The sequence below is a fragment of the Carassius auratus genome, chromosome 9, assembly GCF_003368295.1.
Source record: "Carassius auratus strain Wakin chromosome 9, ASM336829v1, whole genome shotgun sequence".
In the NCBI taxonomy this organism is placed as follows: Eukaryota; Metazoa; Chordata; class Actinopteri; order Cypriniformes; family Cyprinidae; genus Carassius; species Carassius auratus.
In genome coordinates, this window is record NC_039251.1 from 8,069,471 (window position 1) to 8,093,652 (window position 24,182).

Consider the following 24,182-nt stretch of genomic DNA (forward strand, 5'->3'; position numbering starts at 1 on the left):
CATCCTTGTCAAAGATGTCTACAAATGTATATGGTTTTCTTTATAACAGTGACCCAAAAAGAATGAAGTTGATCTCTCAGGAAGAAAACAAAATTGAAGTTACTGTACCCTTAATATACTACTTTGTATAAACTACTGTATCTCATATCATTTATTTTGTAAATTTTTATTGAAAAACCTGTTTTGCATAAGAGTTTCAAAATGTATGTGCAATAAATGAAAGCTAAGTACATTGAAGGTCTTATTTACAGACTGTTCAGATTAAATATTCAGTTTTTGTCTAAAGTGAAATTACATTCTGTATATACCGAGACTAAAAGCATGTACAAAAGAAGTCATTAAAAAGGAGCTAAAAGTTATGCAAAATGAAACTTAAATTGACTTTGTCTTAATCTTCTTCCTTGCCAAAAGACTCACAACACTGCAGCAAAAAAATAAAAATAATAAAAAAAGAGTTTCTTCATGATCATTATGTCTTGTTTTCCAGAAATTTGTGATGCTTATTTTGTCTTGTTTACCAGAAAAAAAAAAGATTATTTTTTTAAACAAAACAAAATTACCACATTTAAAAAAAGTGTAGAAAGTATTTTCACTCCAAAAATGGTACAGTAAGTGAGTTTTTTTCACACTGAATTTAACTATGAATTGTTTTTACAGTGAATAGAAACAAGATGGCAATGATTGTTCTCTGTTAACAAATGTTTTTATGTTAAACAATTTTGCATCAATGTATTTCGTTTTTTATGGATGTGTGGATATTGGTACTGAAAATCAGGACATAAATACTAATTTAAATTCTGAAAAGCAGTGCACTGAGCTCACACATCTTTAAGTGTGCATGTGATTGTTCCACTGATGAAGCATTTGTACATCCGAATTGACAGCCAGCGGAGCCAAGCGTGCCAGTCTGTGAGCAAGCACTTCTATCGCCCTAATTCTCCTTGCTTTTGATCTCCCCCTGTGAGTGACATCTGAGGAGATAACGTACCACCCCTCTACCTTCCCCGACGGGCTCTGGGACATATCGACACCATCAGCATAGCTCAGCAGCGGAGTCCTCCGTCAGGGGATTCTGATTGTCTCTGGCTGACACTGATGAATGGTGCGTGCTGTTCCTTGTCAGAAATGTAATTAGGATAAATATCGGTACAGGGTGGTACCGCAGCCCTTACACCCAAATTCCAAAAGCAAAGGGAGATGCAAGGTGGAATGATGTGGTGAAGGGCAGGAGGGTTGGAGAGGGGGTGAGCGAGTATGTCTTATCACCACTTACCTAAACACACACACACACACACACACATACAGGCAGTCCACGGTCAAATGTTTGTGATCTTCTGAAACGAAGCTGCAGCAAATAAACTCAAAAGTTACCGGAACTTAAATTTGACGGCTCTATAGTTATTCGATTGTTGTAATTCAACCAATAAAATGTTCCTGAATAACCTCATGCATAATTCTTTTGTAAAACAAATCCATCGTATCTAAATTTGCATGCTCTCTGAAAGCAGGTCTAGTCAGATTTGAGGTTAGGAATTTGAACAAGCACTGTTTGCACTGCATGAGTGATCCCTCACCTGGTCGACTGTAAAACATTCCAACACTCCAAAACATTCTACCTGTTGAATAGCAACACCCTAACAACCACCCAAAACGTTCTATTAAGTGCACAGCAACACCCTAACAACCACCCAAAACATTCTATTAAGTGCACAGCGACACCCTAACAACCACCCAAAACGTTCTATTAAGTGCACAGCAACATTCAGGTAACCATCCATGACATTCTAGAATTGGTTTTGCCCAGGCAAACACTACTCACATTTTCTTTGGAGAAAGCAAAAACATAAATATATATAAATATATATATATATATATATATATATATATATATATATATATATATATATATATATATATATATATATATATATATATATATATATATATATATATATATATATATATATATATACACCCAAAATAAAATAAATATAATATTTATTTTTTTATATACTTCTCACAGAAAACACCCTATTTATTAATTTATTTAAATATTTATACTTCTCACAGGTTAGAGAACACAACTTTTCACTGAGAAGTGTAAGAAAATGTTATCTAAAAATATTATTTTAAAGAGGGGCAGTTAATTATATATTTTGTGATTTGTTATTATTAATGTTCATGGATATTAAGTGTTTTTTTTTTTTTTTTTTTACTGACTAACGTCAGTAACATCAGTTTACTGTGTAACGTCTCAGTAAACGATAATGAATGTACTAACAAGCACTTTTTAATTTTTTACTAAGCGTGGCTGTTTGGATCGGTTGAAACAAGAATCTTATCTGACCTGCTGCCTTTTAGGAAACTCCTGTGACTCAATCAGACAGCTCGAGCACACGGCGCCTGCCAATAGGAAACTGAGAACTGCTCAAAAAACTAACGAGGAAATCATTGACATTTAGCCGGCCAGAGACCTTGCTAAAAATCTGAGGTAATATGTTTAGACATCCGACTGACAAAAAATGAGTCTTACAGTGCAATAAAGTAATCTCTAAATGGATGGAGGAACAACTCCCTCTTGTGAGACATGGCAGGTTGGAAGCATTTTAGCAAGATTTAAAGGAACAGTTCACCCAGAAATGCCATATAAAAACAGTTTATTTTAATAATGACTATAAGGCTCTAAAAAAGATAAATATTTAAGTTCCATGTTTTGTTTTCCAGGTTTGCATTGAATTTTTTTTTTTTTTTTTTTTTTTTTGGAGAATAATACCTTTAATGTGCTTCCTTCAGTATGGAAGCCCATTTTCCCCTCACAATTTCAAGTTTATATCTTGCAATTCTGAATTCTTTTCTAAGAATTGTGAGAAAAAAAATTGCAATTGTAAGTTAAAAAGTGCAATCCTGATGGGGGGAGGGGTATTTTTTTTTTCTAAGAATTGTGAGTTTATATCTTACTATTCTGACTGTATAACTTGCAGTTGCTTGTTATAAAACATCAATTGCATTATATAAACTAACAATACTGATATTATTTCTCACAATTGGGGTTTATATCTCACAATTCTGATGACTTTATAACATGCAATTGCGACTTTGTCATGCAATTGCAATTTATATCTCGCAATTCCGAGACAAAAGTCAGAATTCTAAGATGAAAAGTTGCAATTACCTTTTTTATTTTTATTATTCAGTAGCACAAACAGGCTTCCATACATCTATACACAGGAAGTTTGTAAAATATTACTACTCTCGATCCTTCAACATTAATTTAAATATATCATAGTGGACAGCATTTTGGTTCTGTGCCATTGCAAAACAAAAACTGTATTAGCAGAGCATTTATTATGTATGAGTCAGAAGTTTATCAGCCTCGTTCCCCGTGATGTGCTCTTTAATAATGGATTGTGTCCTCTGCCAGAAAGCCACGGGGGTTTGTGCTTGAGCCGTGGCGCTAAAAGCTCAGCGAGGGCCTCCTCATAGCAAGAGGTCTAGACCAAACACCACAGCAAACGCTTTTAAAGCATGCCAGCCAAATGGGCTTCCTTTTTAACTCCTTCGGCAGCCAATTGGGAAATGTGCCTTTTTCCTGCTCAGTTTACTAATGATAAAATTGCTGCTCTACTCGCTCAAAGGAAGCCTTTGTTGGTAGGACATGATCCCGGAGGTTTCAGCAGCGTCTGTAACGCACAGGTAGACAATTGGCATATACAGGATCTGGGAGGTGAGACGCTCTTACTGACACCTGCTCGCAAGTAATAGAATTTTAAACATCAGCCATAGACGTTTTCACACATGCTGCCAGGATACAAGCGAATGAGAAAGCTATATTTTATAGCTGATTTTCACCAGGGTTGTTCTCATTTACTAAAAGTAAAACCACAAAAAAAAATAAAAAAAAAAAAAAAAATGTTGACAAATAAAATACAATTAAGAAACTTTTAAATTAATTTTTATTGATTTATTTCTTTTTTATTTTTATTATTTTTCTTTTATTTTTTATTCATTTTTATTGCTTAATTTCTTTCCATTCCTATTCATTTAAGTTAAAGCACTAAACAAAGCAACTAAATATGTAATCAAAATTATACAGATAATAAAAAATAAAAGTATACATAAATAAACATATAGAAAATACATATTTGGGGGGTTATATAACCCCAAAACAAAATTACTAAAATTTGAAATGAAATTAAGTTGGCAACAAAAATATAAAAATAAAAGATTATTCAAAACAATAATATTAATATATACACTAAAATAACACAGATTTTCACTGAATTGTTTTCTCTCAGTTTAACAGTATGTGTCATCTATACAACCCATTAGTCGTTGCCAAGAGCTGAAACCTATCTGCCAAGAGCATGGAAAATAAAGCCAGTGTTTCCTGACGGTATCAGCATCTGGGAAAAGCGACAGGTAAAGTGAACGGCGGCGGGCCTATCCTGTTCCTGCACTCAGCAAAACGAAGCATTTAGTCCCCTCATTTCCTGGGGTGTCTTCAAAAAGGGTTTTATTTAGACATCTTAACTAAGATTGCGTGAATGACAACAGTTATGCGATTGTCCCGGCAGGCCATTGTCAGGACAGCAGTTTGTATTATGCAAATGCCGTCCTCCTGTTGATGGGGTCTGCGCTTGTTTTTCTTTTCTTCATTAATGTCTTTGCTTACCCTGTTTTGTTTCGTTCGCTGTTTCCTTTTTTTTTTTTGCCCCCCTCAGTCCCCGTCTCCTCTCTAGGCATGTCTTTTCTAATTAGCCAACTTAAACCCTCAGCAGGCAAGAATCCCCTAAAACTATCTGAGGGGAAAAACAAGGACGCGCCAACGTCGGGTCACAAAGAGAGTGGGGTGGAGGAATTTTCATTAGAATGAAGCCTCCCAAAGGCTTAGACCCCACTGTGAGACCACAATGGCACAATGGCCTGGCTGGCGGGACTGCAGCCCCATAACTGAAAGTGTCAGCACGCCAAAAGGCCCGATGGAGATGGATAACAGAATGGGGGAATACAGTAGAGCTTCCTGCGAAAAAGAAAGCCGAAAAGAGGCCCATCCTCCTCCATTCTGTCACCCCTCTTTCCCTTTAAATAAAACTAAAGGCACTTGCCAGCCACTAGCAAGCCCCCCAAAACATCTCTGTCCAGTCCCGCGGGGGCCATGGGAGAGGTGCCGCTTCTTTCATCAATGCTGCCTTGTTTTGGGGGGGCGGCTGGAGTAAATGCATGTGCAGGAATGGCTGGCAGAGCCCAGAGCTGGCCAGCCATACCGTGGAGCCGAGTGCTGCAGCCCGTTTCATATGGAAATGGACGACGCAGAATGCAGTCAATTGCTTTACAACTGACTTTGGCTCGCACAGCCTAAACGGAGTCATGGAGAAAAGACCTACTGGTACGCCAAGGTGGCTTGGCATTGGCTGCGATTGGAAAGGAGGCAAACATAGAGTCGGGGAGCCTATTAAACCATTCAGATCGGCAAAGTTGACTGCCATTTATGTGTGGGACCGAAATTTCGTCCAAATTATTTGTACTTCTTGAAATAATCAGCACCAATAGACTAAAACTACAGGCAAACATCATAAATAGTGTAAAATATTTATAATAAACAACATGTTCTATCATTTATCTAATTTGTTTTAAAAAATTATATAATATTCATTGCTTATACATAAAATGCATGATTATGCATATGAATCAACATTTACCTAGATGAATAAATACTGTTAATTAAGCCTGGGATATTATCGTTTATTAAAACTAAAGACCAAGTGCCAAGGCGACATTGTTTAGTCTGAGTTTAAGAATCGAAATAACTAAATATAGTTTTAAAATAATTAACTAATGTTAAAAAAAAATAACAATTTAAACACATCATCATTTACTCACCTTCATGTTGTTAAACCATATAATGAGTTATTTTGAAAGTAACCCTGACCCTAACTTTCATATTGACTAACAAAATCACATGCATTTTTAAAAACATCTTTTGTGTTCACAGAAGAAAGAGGTTTATACTAGTCTGGAATGACATGACGGTGAGTAAATGATCACAGGTTGTTTATTTTTATGCACTTTTAAGATACAATGATTTACAGAACACACTCCCTCAATCCAGTGTCGTCAAACGTGAACACCATCACACAGTCCTCTCAGCTTTCAGACGACATCGCGGCAGTGACTAATACGTCCAGTGAGGGTGCTGTTTACACTGAGAGGATTAGAAGTCTTTATTAGCGCCAACTGTGTTTCTAATACAGCAGCTCGGTTGCTCAAGGACTTTTACCAGAGAGGCCCAGAAGCATGTGTGAGGTTTAAGGAGCACGTGTAGAACAGGAAAAATGGGATTTCGGTATTTTCTCACTGTTCGAAATGCAGACGTCATTACTGTTAGTTTAGCCTGTTCACACATTTGTTTAATAACCTACACAGAGGAATGAACACCAAACACGCGTCAAGTGGATGTGCAGTTCTTTCTAGAACAATAAACAATGACAATCTGAAAGTCGTGCTACTTATCAGGCACATTTTCTCACTCATAGCTGTAAACTTTAAAAAGATACTTAAGACGAAGAAGAATCTTTGGAGACTAGTGACATTTGTGTACACTTTTGAGTTGCTCTACTTTATTCTCTGGCAAACCTAAAACTGTTTTAAGACAGCAAGAGTTGCAAAAGTTAAAGCCCACTTTTTAAGCAGCCAGTAATTTTCATATTTATTTGCTTAAGGATTTCAAAGTATTCTTCAGTAAAGAGTTATAATTGTTTTCAGAGCTTTATGATGTTAATATTTCAAATATCTTAATATCTTCATGTCTCATTTAGTAGAAGATTAGAGTGGGACAGTAGTTACATTTGGCAACAATTAAGTTGAGATTTAAAGTATATCTTTGCTATATGCCTAATATTTCTACGTATTTAAGTTTGATCCATAATTTGCACTTTATAGAAATCTTTAAATATTTTGTCGGGCGACTATATTGTTTGCATTCTGTGGCGATGAGTTATTGAGTAAAGCTATATAGTACATATATATTAATTTATGTAAGTGTACTGTACGTAAGTGGTTAAATTTAGATATACTTGACTAACTTTGCGATATTTGCGACAAAATAATGTTGAGATTTGATAAGTAGTAGTGCTGTCAAACGATTAATCGCGATTTATCGCATCCAAAATAAAAGTTTTTAATAAAAGTTGGATTCAACTCAAAATGTATTGTCGTAAATATATTGTTTATATTTTGCAACAACATATATATGCAAAGTTCATTGCAAAATTCAAAATTAAATAGATATTATAAATAGTTTGAAAGCATTTAAAGACATTATTCATTAAAAAATATTAATTTATCTACAGGGGCAAGGAATTAGAAGTTTTTGAAACCTTGTTTCCACCATGGGATGCATCTTTTTATCTCACAAATCTGAGTTTATAACTTACAACTCTGAGATCATATCTTACAATTCTGACTAAACAAAGTGTATTGATGAATTATGAGATAAAGTTTGCAGTTACCATTCAATCGCAAAACAATCGCAAAATGTTTAAAAACTCAGGATTGCAAGAATAAAATTCAGAGCTGTCAGTTTATATCTCGCAATTCTATGTTTTTCTTAGAACTGCAAGAAAAAAAGTCAGAATTGTAAGATTGAAAGTCAGAATTGCCTTTTTTATTTTATTTTTTTTTATTTTTTTTTGTGGTGGAAATGGGCTTCCATAGATGTTTACCGTTTTAAAGGAGTCAGCTGCAAAAGTGTTTAAGTTATGAACTTTAAAGCTTGCTGACAGCCAGGTTCAGATAAGATCCTCTGTCCACTATCAAACTGATTTCCTCTCTTGATTTCATGCATGGAAATCCTGTTACAGATCATGAGGCCCCTCACTGATCCACATCTGATTGAGCCTACTGAATAAGATATCATTGTTCGCTGATCTTCACGGTATTGTCTGGACCCATGGCTTCACATAATGAAAAAAAGGCCACTGGTGAATGTGACTGATTGAAAGTGTCCCTTTAATCATTACAATCCAGAGACAGCTAATACGTGACTAATGAAAGTGAAAAACATGACAAAAACAAGTTATAAATCGGCATAATCATCACTTTTGCAGGCAATGAGTTACACGCTATCGGTTGTAAATAGTAATTCATAAAGGAAAGTTTCACAAGTTGGTTAATAAACATCACAAAACGAGGTGTCAAAACTGTTTAGATTGTGCCAGCTCAGTTTAAATTAAAATGCATGCTAAAGAAGGTAACAAACAACTACCTTTAAAGACCTTTGACCCTCTGAAACTGAGAGCTCGAGGAACCAACAGGAAGTGAAGCTCAGCGGATTAGAGAAAGTAACCTGTCCCCCCTCCATCAAGACCCTTTTGGTCATTTCCTCCGAAAACACATGCTGAATAAAGCTGGATTACAGGACCTCATTCCTGACTCGCATTTCTGAGGAGATCAATCCAGGCTACGGCCACAAACTTAAACCTGATGCAAACATAGCAGCACGAAATCCCAAAAGACTGTGCGAGAAGATGTGATTTTGAAACCTCAAGGTCAAAATGGTCAGTCAACTGAATTTAATTGGCTTCTGTTTAATGCATCCAGACAAATTCTCCCTATAAACAAAGGATTAATCTCAAATAAGACAACCACAGTTAATTTTCGCTTGGAAACAGAGTGTTTCATGAGCAGCATCTTGAGCGGCAGCTGCAGAGTAATTAGTTGCTTGATGCACATAAGAAGCTTACAAACTAAGGGTTGGGCAAAAAGAAAGCAGATTACATTTCGAGAAGCTCAAGCTATGCAAGCACACAGAGCAACCTGTTGCTGTCAACTGACTAACCGACTGCAACGCGACAAAAAGCGCGTCTCAAACTCTAGCTCCCCTCCACAACAGACTAAGTTAAGTCTTTTAGAAACAGGGCCGAGCGCAGAAACGTGTTGAATTTGCTTTGTACCAGCAGCTTGGGGTCTGCTAGAGATTGTCTTGGAGTCACATGCTCGTCTCTGTTCCCTAGCAACGCCAAAGCCCATGCAAAAGTTCTCCAAGAGCCTCCAATCTGTCTGCGCGAGGCTTTGTGCGCCACCGCAACAATGTGTCGCCTCTGATATTTACCTTAGAACTATATGCTTTTTTTTAAGCAGATGCATACTTGTTTTGTTTCATTTTCACGCTTCGGTTTTATTTCGAGCGAAAATCCGTTCATCCTAGCATGCATGAATAACAAAACCGTTATTCGCACGAATAAATGAACGATTATTTATTTTCCAACAAACCCTGAGAATCCTATTGGACTTTTCCCCCCCAGTTTTGTAGGTAAATTAAACCAGAATAATGGTGATATCATGCAGAGTCACTTGCCCGTTATGTCTATTGTTAGAAATTAAGTCCCTAAAGGGGACCGTATCTGAAACAAATATGATACAAAACAAGTTAATAACAAAAGTCGCACCGTACCTTGACAATCGCAGTGAAGCACGCATAAAGTTATAATGAGGAGAAGTCGGAGGTGCATTGTGACGCACGGTCCCGGGTGGAGTGTCCAGCCCCTCATGAAGCCGGACAGATGGAGCTCTTGGGACTGAGATGCAGTGAAGTGCCTCTTACTCACTTGTCCCGGGCTGATGAAAAAGGGCGTGCACATGACGCTCCCCCCTCGGCTCGACCCACAGGATCAAATCCTTCACTGGCTCCCAGGAACCTGTTGAGCTCAATGCCTAGCCTGCATAATGTGTGCGTGGCGCAACAGACACAGTGTGTGAATGAAATATATACAAATATCCACTGCTATTATTGCTGTACTAATAATAATAATAAAATAATAAGTATAGCCTGATGAATTCTTAATTTTATTAAATTAAATTATTAAATTAATTATTGTTGTTTATGAAATATTAATTATTATTTTACATGGGTTTTATTTACTGAGACAACTGTTGCTGCTTTGCATGTTCCCTGAATCTGCAATAGAAAGAAGGTCGAGAAAATCTTTGATTGCAAGTTTTTTTTGTTTTGTTTTTTGACCAAGCTGTTTGAACACTTTTTAATGGTGTGCTAGATTTTTGGAACAGACGCTATAGGCAAAATGACCACTTTGGCACTTCTGATAATAAGGTTAACAAACATATCTGATAATCTGATCTAATATATATGCATTTATGCATTTATTTATACATTTACATTTAGTCATTTAGCAGATGCTTTTATCCAAAGCGACTTGCAAATGAGGACAATAGAAGCAATTTATCTTAAACACAATACACACAGCAAGGGCATTTAGATAATATAATAAATAAAAATAAAATGCTAGTGTTATATATATTAAACACACACACACACACACACACATATATATATATATATATATGTGTGTGTGTGTGTGTGTGTGTGTGTGTGTGTTATATATATAACACTAACATTTTATTTATTATATATATATATATATATATATATATATGTGTGTGTGTGTGTGTGTGTGTTATATATATAACACTAACATTTTATTTATTATATATATATATATATATATATATATATATATATATATATATATATATATATATATATATATATATATGTGTGTGTGTGTGTGTGTGTGTGTGTGTGTGTGTGTGTGTGTGTTATATATAACACTAACATTTTATTTATTTTATATATATATATATATATATATATATATATATATATATATATATATATATATATATATATATATATATATATATATATTAGATCAGATTATTATGGATTTACTAGAACTCTAAAACAATTTTCTCTCAAAAATGTCTGGTACATTCCACAGATAATTACAAAGAAACGTTAGGTAACACATTGACTTAAATGTGAAATTTTAAAGTACTGAAAGAACTGAAATATTATTATTGTAAAAACGTACTGCAATAATCTGTTTTATTCTCCCAACTTGGAGAAATAAAAAAGTAAATATGTTGGGGGTAGGGGGGGGGGGGGGGTTGGACCTGTAAAAATCACAAGTGTTTTACTTCACTTTTAGGGCAGCAAATTGAAGTTTGATTGAACAGTTGAGAGAAGTGGTCATTTATCCGAGTGTCCTTGTCAACAGACAATACTCAGTTTTGAGAAATATTGTGTCAGCAAAGTGTACATCATTGACCAACCAGTTTAAAACTGTCAGACTGGTGATCGGCCACCTAATAACCAGCTTTCACCGGTTTAAACCAGTTAGAAACCAGCTACTATGTTCCAAAACCAGCTGCAGTAACAGCCACAGACATAAAAACTAAACTAATGGTCAATCACTTCTTTTAACAAATTAATTTGCTTAAATTAAATGGAATCTTTAATTTGTGCTTCTATGCATTACAACACCAGGCTAATTCAATAATGACAACTTGCAAAAATATGCTGCTAATTATTTTAAATTATTACTGACAATAACCCACAACTGTGTCTTATTCTCAGGATAGAGCACAAGTTCAAGTCTTCCAAGAGTCAAAAAATGCAAAACCTGGTTTTAAATGCGTTACTTAAGGTCAGTGGGTTTCTATAAAGAGTCACTCAGGCACGTCAAAGATCTCGTGCTTAGCTGATAAGTGAACCTTTTGGTCCAAAACTAAAGTTTGAAGTGTATTAAAGTGACCCTTTTATGTCCAAAACCTTTATTGTGATCCTCAATGTATCATTTTAGAGCTCCCAATAAAAAACGAATAAAATAAATAAACATTTTAAACAAGCCTACCACTATTTAGTTTAGGCTGGCTTCTCAGTCTGACTGGCTCTAAACAGGCTGTTGATTTTTTTTTTTTTTTTCAACAGAGCTACAGCAGTAAGTTATAGCTTCATTTTACTCAAATCGATCCTTTATTCTTTACTCTTCTGATCAACCTAATGGAAATATGTAAATCCAAGTCTGCGTCATTCGAACCAGTAAAAGCCTAAACCAAAGAGGACTCGTGGCGACATCTAGTGGTTAAACTCGAGCACTACATCTGTTTTTTTCAGACCAATCTGCTAAACCTGAGGGGAAAACCTGTTTGCTTTTCTTCAGAAACATAGCCTTGAAAGTTCCGGTATGACATCTCCTTAGAAAATCCCAATAGACCTGAAAAGGATGATCAAAGACACTAAACAGGTACGTGATGTTCATACAAAACTGTTTAACGTTACGCCCATTTCTGCAACTGACACGCATGAACTCTGTTTGCTCAAGATCCCTCCAAACCGACTGTTTTGATTTTGTATTTGTGATAAAATCGTGATTTGAAACGCATAACGTTAATTCGCCCCCTAAATAACAAAGCAACTGGTGGCGAATTAGAAACATAAATTTGTAATACTCTGCTTGTAGTTTGTGAGCTTTAAAACCAATAATCTCCCAGTAACGTTACGTTAGTGTTGTCACTTTTAAATTTTTAACACCATTTAACGTTAGGCTAACTTACTATTTTCAAGGAATTTATGTTACTTATTCCAATTCAGTTTCGTTGACAAACACCTGAACATTTCCACCGATACTTCTTAAGAAAATAAAATATAATTGAGTTCTTATAACACATGTCAACTTTTTGTCGTAATATGCCTTGGCGTCACACTGAATGGGGTAAGTTTTACAATGGGCATAAATAGCGTAATGCAATCACATGCAAAGTGTAGCTTACAAAAATAATAAACCAGTGTTTTGGTTAAAAATATTACCGTTAGAACGCAGTATAAAATTATATTATTAATATTTATGTATTTAAAATATGTGACAACTTGCCCCAACAAAAAAGCAAAAGTGCAGCTATCAAGAGGTTTTGCAAATAAACAAACATGAAGAAATGGTAAAATCCATTGCTAAAATCTCCGATTATAATGCCTCTGAAATATAATAGAAGCTCTACCCCTGAAGAATAATTACTATCAAAGAATAACATTAAAAACAGAGAAACTGAGAGAGAAAACTCTCCCAAACATAGATTATACAAACAGGATATAGACCTGACTCTACCTTAAACATAGAAGGTATTAAACAGCAAAAAAGACAAACCGCAGAATAATATGCATGATTTTCAGATTAACATACAGTTGTATCCATAACTAAAATAATAAGCAAATGAATCAACAAAACTGTAACAAAATGATGTGAACAGGTGAATGTTAGCCTCCCTCCTGACTGAAATGGTACAGTCCCGTTTCCTGCTGGACTGGCAGAAAGGTGGTGCCGAAGCCCCATTTTCCCTTTTGCCTAATTGTACCTGAAAATACAGCCATGAAAACAGCTCTGTAATTCTACAGCTGATCTGTGCTTCGTAAAAACAGATAAGTTATTATACAAGAAGTGTAATATACACTAAAGCTGTTAAGTACTATTTCAGTCTGTTTCTGTATTCAAAATATGGCATACATTCTATATACAACACATATTTTAAAGCAAATACACTGTATAAAATATAGTTTTTAAGGCTTTTTTGTAATATAAATTACAGTGCCGTTTTTTTTTTTTCTTACCATAAGAATAAAAAATAACTGTACTTCAAATAAGAAACTTGATTGGAATTTTTGTAAATTTATACATTTAGTTCAAGTTAAACGACATTAAAAATGGTCTTTCTCAGTTAGGATTGTGGATAAAACAAGAATAAATGCAAGTATTAAAATGCAAAAATATAGAGCACCTTATTATAGCTTCTTGTATACTAAAATAGCTCATTGTCTTAGAGAAAACATGAGAGATATTTTGTTGCTGATGTACATTCAATCAATCAAACTCTACAGTGTTTTGGTTTGAATGTATCTAACCAATGAATTAATTTTAATGTAAGCTAAACACTTGATATTATATTGGGTTGCATATCATTTTAGTATTAATGAGGTACTATTATAGTGATTTTCCATTTTAAATAAAATTGTAGTAATTTATTTTTATTTATTTATTTATTTTTTCATTTTATTAGTTTTTTATGTCTGTATAGTTTTTATTATTAGTAGATTTATTTCAGTTTGAGCTATATTAGTATTTTAATTGTGGTTTTGCCTTGGCAGCTAGATAAAAAAAAAAGGATTAAGTATTTTTGTGTAAATTTGTGTAGTTGGCCTGGTACATTGTTAAACAGCTCATACATTTCTTTGGATCTCAAACTAAGACAAACTCAGGAAAAATAATCAATGAGAGAGACAGACACTCAAAAGAGACTGGAGAAACTTGTGAAGCAAAAGGATGAGCTCATTGATCTCTCAGTGCAGCGTGGGAAAAAGATACGGGTAAGAAATGAAACAAATGTTCAGAATTCACTAGAGTCTATGACCTTTTTCCTGGACGTGTCTAGAATTTTTAAATGGCATAAAATGTCAGGGTTTTGGCTTTGTTTGCCTACTGACATGCTCTCTGCAGTCCTCATACGTTATATATATGCATACTTGCATTGCTTTGATCGTTCTGCAAAGGTCCCACCTTCTCGCATGCCACGATTGGTCGATTATGCACAATGCATGCACGCTATTGGTCAAACTACATTTTTAGTAAATCAGCAAATATGAAGTAACCCAGCCGTGACACTTCTGGGAAAAAGAGAATGTATGGTCAGCCTAGATTTAATATTAATTATAAGTTGCATTGCTGTTTGTTTTCAGATGGAGTTAAAATAATTTAATTTCATTGTGTTAAAGGACAAGCAAGCTAAAATTCAGGAGCTGGAGCGGAAAAGAAAGGAAGCTGAGAACGGCAGACTGGATGCAGAAAACAGGTATGAATCTCAAAACACATGAAACGACTTATGCAACACTAGACTTTCTGTATGGATAGCACATTCCGTGTTTATTAAAGGAATAGTTCACCCAAGCGTGAAACTTTCATTATCATTTACGCAGCTTCAAGTCATTCCAACACCATACATTTTTCTCTTATTTCCTTCCATGAAACATACAATTTTATGTCAGCCAGAATGCCTCATTTTCCATTTGAGGAAAAGTACATAATGCATAACACTGTCAGGCTCAAGTAAGTACCATAAAAGTATGATAAAGGCAGTCCTCTTTATGTATCTTTATGCTTAGTTTGCCATTCTCATGGTTTACATTTTTTTTATCAGCTTTGAAATTGAAGCAGCAGCCGTGAACAGAGAATTAAAAGTGAAGGAACTACAGGACATCTTAGAGAGGGCAGAGGACACCTGCAATGAGTTGAAAAAGGTCTGTTAAAAGAAAAACATCTGATTATGATTCATTAAAAAAATCTCTGATGATTGTGGGTCTTACATTCAAGTCAGATATTGCCTTTCAAATAAGGGCATTTTAAACTAATTAGCAAATTTAGAAGGGTTTGAAATCCCACAACTTTTTTAGCTCTCTCCAACCAAGATGGTTATATCATATGATGCTTATCAGATAATTCAGGATTTCTGCAGGTTTTATAAAATGTATTATGTATAAGATCAACTAAAGAACATTTATTGGAATGCAGGTATGAATGGAACACAATACATTACATCACTATATACATTAATATGGTCTCTGATTGTAAATGCCTTGTATTATAATTCAAAGTCTGAAAATACAACTTCCAACCAACCTCCATTACTCTATATAGATTCTTAAATCAAGATAAAAAGATGCAAAATTACATTGTTTGATAAGAAACTGATCAAAATGATGAAACCAAACACAAATCTGCCGCTGGCCTCAGAAAGATCAACATAATATAATATTGACAGATATTTATTCATGTTTTAATTTACACTTCTTACCTTCAATTTGCCTAATATCCAGATTTAAGAATATTTAGATATTTGTATTATAAAACAAAACAATTTTTGCAAGATTTTTGCAGTAAAAATGCAACATTTAATGGTTTAACTTTATGAATTTCTGACTTGCTGCTCCGATTTAAGAATTTGTTAAGACTTAATTTGTGGAAGGACATGCAGAAACTTTGTAATTAATTATAATGTTCAAATTTAAATGAATAGTTCATCCAAAAAATAACATTGGGTTATTAATTAATCACCCCCTTTTGTCCATACAATAAAAATAAATAGGTTCCAATGGTGTTTGGATCCCACAATTCGTCAAAATATATTTTGTGTTTTTCAGGGGAAAAAAATGCATTTACATTATTCCAAGCATTTAAAATATACGTATATATATATATATATATATATATATATATATATATATATATATATATATATATACAAAAATGTTATATTGAATTGATACAGATCACCACTATTTGTATAACCAGTCAGAATTGAATCATCTTGACAGCTCTATCTAATGCTCTGTATATGCAATAAATTGGACTGTTCTGCATGTAGCCTCGTTCCGTCTTAGTTAAAGCTCTCAAGCCATATAGCACATATAGAAATGCATTGCTCACCTTGCAGTTCCACTTCCTTCCAGCACTTAAGGCCATGTATTGACTCGACATGTATTCCTCCTTGCTCTGATAACATAACAGAATGAATCTGTGTTCCTGTCAGGTATGTCTTCTTGATTTACAAATGAACAAGCTTGGGCATAAAACTACAGTACTTGCCAATGTTTTGCTCTTTGTAATTTTTAGTGTAGTCATTTTGGTGTCTTTTCTGAACTAATATATATGGGGAAATAACAGGTAGTTTGTGTAATTGTATAGTGGTCATCTGGTCTGCATCTGTATATATGTTTTATAGAATAGAACATCTGGATGGATTTATAGATGTTCACACCTGACAGCATGTTAGTCTCGAGTTAACTAGGTAAAGATGTTTCCATTGAAATATTTGAGTCCTAATTGGAGGATATTTAATCGTGTAGCAGAGCATTTTCTGTTTCAGAAATGATGGTATTTCTAGGATGTGAACCTGAGGACCGGCTCAGATCTTTAACCTTTGAGGTTAGGTATGTTAGTCCTTATATCATCCGTGTGAGTTTTTAATGGCTGTGAGGTTGCGGTCAAAATGCTGGAGTCCTTTGTGTTCTCGTAATTGCACGTTGCCATTTCATGCATCTTATCAAGTTGAGGCAAGTTTGCGTCCGTGCCATAACTGACCATTGCAGCTGGCCTTTGACTGCATTTGACCTGGTCAGTGTTTCTTTACCCCACTGCCATGACAATCTTCTTCCTCAGAAGTGCTGTGAATATGGGAATTGCCTTAGATGGGAACCACTGGAATGGTGTCAAAGACTCTGTTTGTGTCTCTTTTGTTTTGTCTGTTGTAATTCTTTCCAAACACACTGTTGGAGAGAGGACTTGACTGTTAAGATCTTTTAATTTATTATTTATATGATATGTAAAGCATTTTGAGTATAAATAAAAGCAAAATGAAAAAAAATATTTTTATAAGAACATCCCTGAAAAAAAAAAACATCTTAAACTGGCCTAAGCTGGTTTGCAAGTCTTGAGGCTGGTTTTAAAGACTTTTTGAGCTCTTTTCTGGGAGATCGGATTTCAACGTTAGTTTCACAATCCATTTTTTTAAGCAGCGATGCCCACATGCACATTTTACTCCAAAATAAAGAAAAGTCTTATTGTTATAATGATTCAAGCATGGTCTAATGCCAAAGTATTGCCAAAACAGTAAAAGGATGTATTATGGTGTCTCGAGGCCCTTTCTGGACCCCTTTCTGTCATATTGCTTTTTTAATGTCTAAATCGTGAGATTTAAATATGAAAAAAAATAATGTCACAATGTATCACAAATAATGAACAACATAAAATTTGCAATAATATTTTTATATTGTTCAAATACTCAGTGGCACTCATTCAAGCTTTTAAATGATTTATTTTAATGAATAAGAAATGGTTCCTGCAGCAAACCAGCATCTTAGAATGTGACACTGAAGACTGGAGGACAGGCTGCTAAAAATGCAGCTTTGCATCACAGAAATAAATACATTTTAAAATGTATTAAAATACAAAACTCATGTTTTAAATTCAAAAAATATTTTACAATATTAATATATTTCTTATCAAATAAATGCAGCTTGGAGAGAATAATTTTCATAATACAATCTTACCACATAACTTCCCTAAATGTTCAAGCCTCCACAATTTCCAAGTTTCCAACTTGTAATTCAGAGTTTGACAAAGTTGTGACACTTTTTATTTGCTGGAAACTCAGTTATAGTAATTCCAACATAGCATAGCAGTTTACATCCAGTTTTTTAGCTGTGTCAAAACAGTCTGTTAAGTCGCTTGATATTGCAAACTGCTGTTTGTTATCATATTATTTTAATATATGATTGTAGTCGTAAACACACTGGTTTGTATAGGAAATTTGTAGTTATTTACCTATAGGCCTATTGGCTAATAAAGTCTGGCACATTCACAGTGAACAGCTTACTTCCATGTTGAAAAATTATCTGGAGAATGGAGCTTGAATTGCAAACTGAAAGGCTGATGATCCTGGACCACCTCCTAATATGACAGCAGTGCAAACTTGCATTGGTGGAAAACTCCCACCACAATTGTGGCTCCGCCCACAACTGAAGCCACGCCCCAACATCTGCACTTTTGCACAGACTCTCACCTGATAAATCTCTTGGTCATTTCCTCGCCTTTGATGTGTATTATTAAAGAAACGCAGCTTTAACAGTCATTCCAGTGTGTCGCTGTTCATTCCCTCCACAGCTGGGATTCCTAACAATGGAAAGAGCAGAGCACTGCTGCATGCCTTTACTTGATTTAGTCAGTCTTCAGAGAAAATTCATCATTTGTGGCTGAGCTGCACCTTTAAGATTGCCTTAGTCCTTTAGGTTAAGAAGATCATTTGGCTTTACATTTGAGAAACAAAATGTTCATTAGTAAATAAAAATATTTAATTTCATTGATGAAAAATTTGCATTTGGAATCATTTAGCAAAAATGCCACACAACATTTTGTCAGTGAAGAATTGTCAATGATAGATCCGATGAAACATTGTGATGATAATTATTGTTTTTATTAAAATATACTGAATTAAGGAATAAAGATTTATACAAATATGATTTTAAATAATCAAATCTGTTCAAATTCACTTGTGGATTTAATTCATTTGGACTAAGTCAAAATATGTCAGTCATCTTGTGAACATGCTCTTTCTGTAACTGTATGACGAGTAACAAAATCATAAAGATTCACAACATTATTACAATAGTATACTCTTATTGTTAATTTATGTTAAATGGTGATGCATGTTTATACATGTGTTGAATTTACTTTTATATGTTTTCATCCACTAACCCAGCTAACAAAAATACAATTCTGAGAGCATTTTGCTAATGTTGCCATTAAGTACTGAAAACCATTTTTTTTTTTTATTGAATATGCAATGGGACTGTTCTATGATTTTTCAAACATTATACATATGCTGCCCTTGAATGTTCCCTGAACACTGAAAAAAGTTTTTAAATGTTAGACAAACATCAAAATGTGACCCTTGAGCACAAAAGTGGCACTGGTATATTTGTAGCAATAGCCAACAATGCAGTGTGTGGGTCAAAAATACCTTTATTTTATTTTATTCCATTAGGATATAAAGTAAAGATCATGTTACATAAATATCTTTTTTTAATTTTCCTAAAGTAAATATATAAAAAAAAAATTTTGATTAGTAATATGCATTGCTAAGAACTTGATTTGGACAACTTTAAATGTTATTTTCTCAATGTTTATTTCTTTACACTCTCAGATTCCAGATTTTAAAATAGTTGTATCACGTACAAATATTACCCTAAACTAACAATCCATACATCACTGGAAAGCTTATTTATTCAGCTTTCAGGTTGTGTATAAATACAAAAAAATTTACCCTCATAACTGGTTTAGTCCAGGGTCAAAAATAATGAAAATAATTTCCAGAAAAAAAAAAAAAAACTTTCTATACACAATGTATAAATAATTTGTGTGTGTGTGCGCTAACATTTTGAGGAACATCAAAAAACTTTGAATGAACATTCTAATAATGTTACTGGAGTGTTACATTTGTTCAGAACTTTGAGAGAATAGTTCTAAGAATGTTATCGCTGGGAATATGTTATTTATATTGACTAAAAACAGATGCCAATTTAGGTGAGTATAACTGACTAAAATAACAATTTAAAGAATATTTCCACCAAAAGACAAAAGCTGGCAAAAAAAAAAAAAAAAAACAATCTTAGGAAAACATCTGAGAAGAAAGAGGCTTCTGGGGCCTGTTTCATAAAACTAGTTAACCAAATAAGCCTGGCTTATTTTGTAAACTTGTTTTATGGAACAGGCCCCAGCTCTCCATTCCTGTTGCTGTTGAAATAATAACGAGATTTCTTTTTTTCTTTTACATTCATAGTTTTCTACCATAATCCTTATCCATGGTTCACAATGGCACCGAGAGGGTAGAATGTGCTGCTCCCGAAACAAAGCATTCCAGAGTGTCAGTCATAGCCTGCGGAGTCTGAAACTGAAATCCCCGTCACCCACAGCACAGCTGAAGAAAACAGCTTCGGCTTCTGGACGTGCAAACACTTGTATCATACTTGCACTTCGGTCACAGGTCACATACGCTCACACTCAGGTCAGAAACCAACCGAAAAATATGCCCCAGATAATATATAAACTGCAAACATTCCTCTTTTCCTTTTTTGTTGCCATACAGCTATTTTTCTGTTTGTGCTATTTTATAAAAAAAAAAAAAATTTTACTATCCGTAAAATGGAAAAATATTTTATTCTCATGAATTTTAATAATATATTTGACTATTTAGTGAACATCAAAACATGCTTCAGGCCATGCAATTTATTTTAAATTACTGTTTATACTTTTACAAATTTCAAATAAATGATGTTCTTTTGACCTTTCTACTCACCAAAAAATACAATACGGTTTACACAAAAATATAATGCAGCAAAGCTGTATACAAAAATGATTAAATAAAAATTTTGAAGGATCATGTGCACTGAAGACTGGAGTAATGATGCCGAAAATACAGCTTTGCATCACAGGAATAAATTACATAGTAAACGTCTATTTTAAAGTGCAATAGTATTTTATAATATTACTATTTTAATATATTTCTAATCAAATAAATTCCTCCTTGTTGAGCAAGAGACTTCGGTAACACTTTAGAATAAGGTTCCATTAGTTAATGTTAGTTAATGTATTAATTAACATGAACAAACAATGAATAATACATTTATTACTGTATTTATTCATCTTCGTTAATGTTAGTTAATGAAAATACAGTTATTCATTGTTAGTTCATGGTAATTCAAAGTGCATTAACTAATGTTAACAAGCACAACTTTTGATTTAAATAATGCATTAGTAAATGTTGAAATTAACATGAACTAAGACTTATAAATGCTGTAGAAGGATTGTTCTTGCTTAGTTCATGTTAACGAAAGTAGTTAACTAACATTAACTAATGGAACCTTATTCTAAAGTGTTACCGAGACTTCTTTAAAAATCAACTCAAACTTTTGCACAGCAGTGTGTATATATCATAGTTGTTTGGAAACCGCTCAGTATTTCTTTCAGAATGGCAGGGATGATCTCACTTCACATTGTGGTGCTATTTTAAGCCAGTGCAACACCCCTGATGACCAGGACCGAGGGACGGGACAATGCTAAAGAAAAGACTAGCTGAGGTCAAGCCCTCTGATCATCATGACAACCACCTTAGCATCTCGTGGAATGTCTGAAGAAAGACTAAAGACTTGTAAAACTAACTCCACCCATATTCCTCTTTGTTTGCCTCGTCTCGTATATCTTCAGCCTGTCCTGTGGCATAAAAGCCTAAACCAGCAGTAGTAGATCAGCAGAATAGTACTGTCAGTATCTGTACATCCGCATATCTTTTCAAATTCACTTCACAATGACAGTTCATAATGAACGACTCTAAGAAGCAGAAGAAAAAATCACAAAAGTAATCCATATTTGGAATAACCAATATACAAAGTATTAAAATGCATTGAAACCAATTGGGACTCATTGGTGACAAATAAATAAACCTGGTTACTGCTTATTTAAAACACATTTTGGTTTTTATAGAGGTTTTTATAGTTTCATTTATGTAGGACTGATAATTATGCATCAAAACTGTGTAGTCCAAGTGGAAGGACTTTTTAAGTGCAATTCAAATACACAAATCTTGCATTTACATTTATTCATTTACCAGACGCTTTTATCCAAAGCGACTTACAGATGAGGACAGTGGAAGCAATCAAAAACAACAAAAAGCAATGATATAAGTGCTATAACAAGTCACAGTTAGGTTAACACCGTACACGTAGCAAGGGCTTTTCAATAATATAATAATGCATTTAAGCCTAAATATCTTTTGAGCATTGTTTTTATTTTTTTATGGTACATTCCAAGCTTTTAGATTCACTCTCTCTGCAGTCTTGAGGGGATACATGCAGAAAAGAGTTCGGTGGGTCCTCCTCGTCTTAAAAGTGGGAGGGAAATGGGCTGTGACAGCGGCAGATACAGCCTGAGGACGTCGTCTACTTCTGGTGATTCACTTCAGAGTCTGCTTCACTCACTCAGACGTCACCTGAGGAACGCTGAGCTGCACACCTGCACTGCTCGCTTGTGGCAAGAGGCTTTGCTGCCAAAGGTGAGTCACTTTTCAACAGCTAATAAAAATATGAGCCTTTCTTTTATTGCTGTCTTTGAGCTTTGCATTTTTAGTCGGGTAATTAAGTCTGTATGGAAGGTTATATACTACTATAATGTATAGTACATGCCAAGCAGGTTTGTATGAAAATAATATCATTTTTGTTTTATGTGCCCTTGGAAATAGATAATGGTTTATCGATTCACGTTTGAGGAAAAAACAAAGAAAATAAGAAAATGTGTTTTTCATAAATAAAATGAGAATAAATTATCTTTTTGTATTGCATGTGACATTTTCATGACGTTTTCCATATTTTTTCACACTAATGAAAATTATTATATAATATTTTGAGGACATTTTTGACTTTGCGAACTTTCTTATTGCCATTTTTATTTATACAATCAATGGCCATGAACTAAGCTTCATTCTCTTCATACATGATTTTGGCATGAAATGTGATTTTGCAGAGAAAGATCATGTGTTTTGCATTAAAAAAAATAAATATAAAAATTGCATTGCAAGTGAAACTATTTATGTGACATTCGTTGCTGCCATTTTTTTTTTTGTTGTTGTTGTTTTATAAAAGGTTTTGTGATATTATAAAGAAAATTACAATTAATGGCCTTAAAATAAGCTTAATTCCATTCATGCACAATTTAATCTTCCTCTTTTGAGTGTAAATTGTGATCTGGACATGTTCTTTTCAAGTTTCTATTAACATACTAATATATTATGATTTTTGCAGGAGTGGCGGTCATGGCTCATACGTTAAGCTGGTCTGTGTTGTGTTTTGTTTTGCTGAGCGTTTGGGCTCAGGATTTCTATGAGGAAAAAACTGGACCAACAAGAGTTAAGACTAGAGGACAGACGGCAGCCGTTCTGCAGAAACATGACGGTCAAGGTGAGAATGTGCATGCATTGTTTTAGTAGAGTAAATAAATGATATAGATGGTCTGTTGTGGATTTTGTTGATTTTTAATGATCCAATCAATTGTCAATGGATAAAATCAAGTCATTTCCTACATGTTTGCTTATTGAATATCCTGTTTCACTCAGATGTGTCACATTATGGTTGCTAATGGATTTGATGTTTACTTCACCCATAAAAGTGGTTGACACCCAATAAGGATATTTGTGTCTTTTCTTTACTATGTATAAGCTGTAAAATCATGGATCGCCATCAGTGCATCACGTACTGTCTAAGAAACATAAAGTTAGTTTTATGCCTTAAAACATGCAATGTCATGTTAGGACATACTAGACATACTAGCAGCATATTTAAAGGCCGTCTCGGAGGAGGATGTGTCTGGATGTAGTGATTTTGGAGCCCTGAGGCGTTCAGTTCTCTTAACATGAACATGATTTATTCATATCTGTATGAGAGCTGGTAGGCCATGTTTTGTCACTGGTGACATGAAGACTGATGAGCTGCTGAGTTGCAAGGAAGATCAGATGACAGACTGCATTGCTTCATGAGTCCAAAAAGGATTATTAGGAGATTTGGAGGATTAGTTTTCTTCTTTTTTTGTACGACGACATTGACATTTTCTGAAACATTGTGGAGTAATGTAACTTTTTCAGAAAAGAAAAAAAAAGACAAATAGCTAAATAAATGGCAGGGCTTAGCACTGAGCACTATTCAGAAACTATTCAGTCTTTATTGAAGTTAAAACTGG

At 34.2% G+C, this 24,182-nt stretch overlaps 2 protein-coding genes across 4 annotated transcripts in view; one reads left to right on the forward strand and one right to left on the reverse strand.

The window, feature by feature from the left end:
• The window catches only part of lrp2a (low density lipoprotein receptor-related protein 2a), a 91,779-nt gene extending 82,135 nt beyond the window's left edge, over positions 1-9,644 (reverse strand). For both annotated transcript variants that reach the window (XM_026271201.1, XM_026271200.1), the window contains exon 1: positions 9,452-9,644. In XM_026271201.1, the coding sequence (XP_026126986.1) occupies positions 9,452-9,638 (187 nt within the window). In that variant the 5' untranslated portion in view covers positions 9,639-9,644. The remainder of the gene's footprint in view (positions 1-9,451) is intronic.
• Positions 9,645-14,117: 4,473 nt separating this feature from the next.
• LOC113108273 (collagen alpha-1(XXVIII) chain-like) overlaps positions 14,118-24,182 on the forward strand; it is a 41,726-nt gene continuing 31,661 nt past the window's right edge. Inside the window, exons 1-5 of one of the 2 annotated variants that reach the window (XM_026271202.1) lie at positions 14,118-14,215; positions 14,642-14,697; positions 15,043-15,142; positions 22,290-22,506; positions 23,252-23,407. In XM_026271202.1, the coding sequence (XP_026126987.1) occupies positions 23,263-23,407 (145 nt within the window). In that variant the 5' untranslated portion in view covers positions 14,118-14,215; positions 14,642-14,697; positions 15,043-15,142; positions 22,290-22,506; positions 23,252-23,262. Of the gene's footprint in view, positions 14,216-14,641; positions 14,698-15,042; positions 15,143-22,289; positions 22,507-23,251; positions 23,408-24,182 lie in introns of those variants that run through there. The other variant, XM_026271203.1, reaches the window with a different exon arrangement.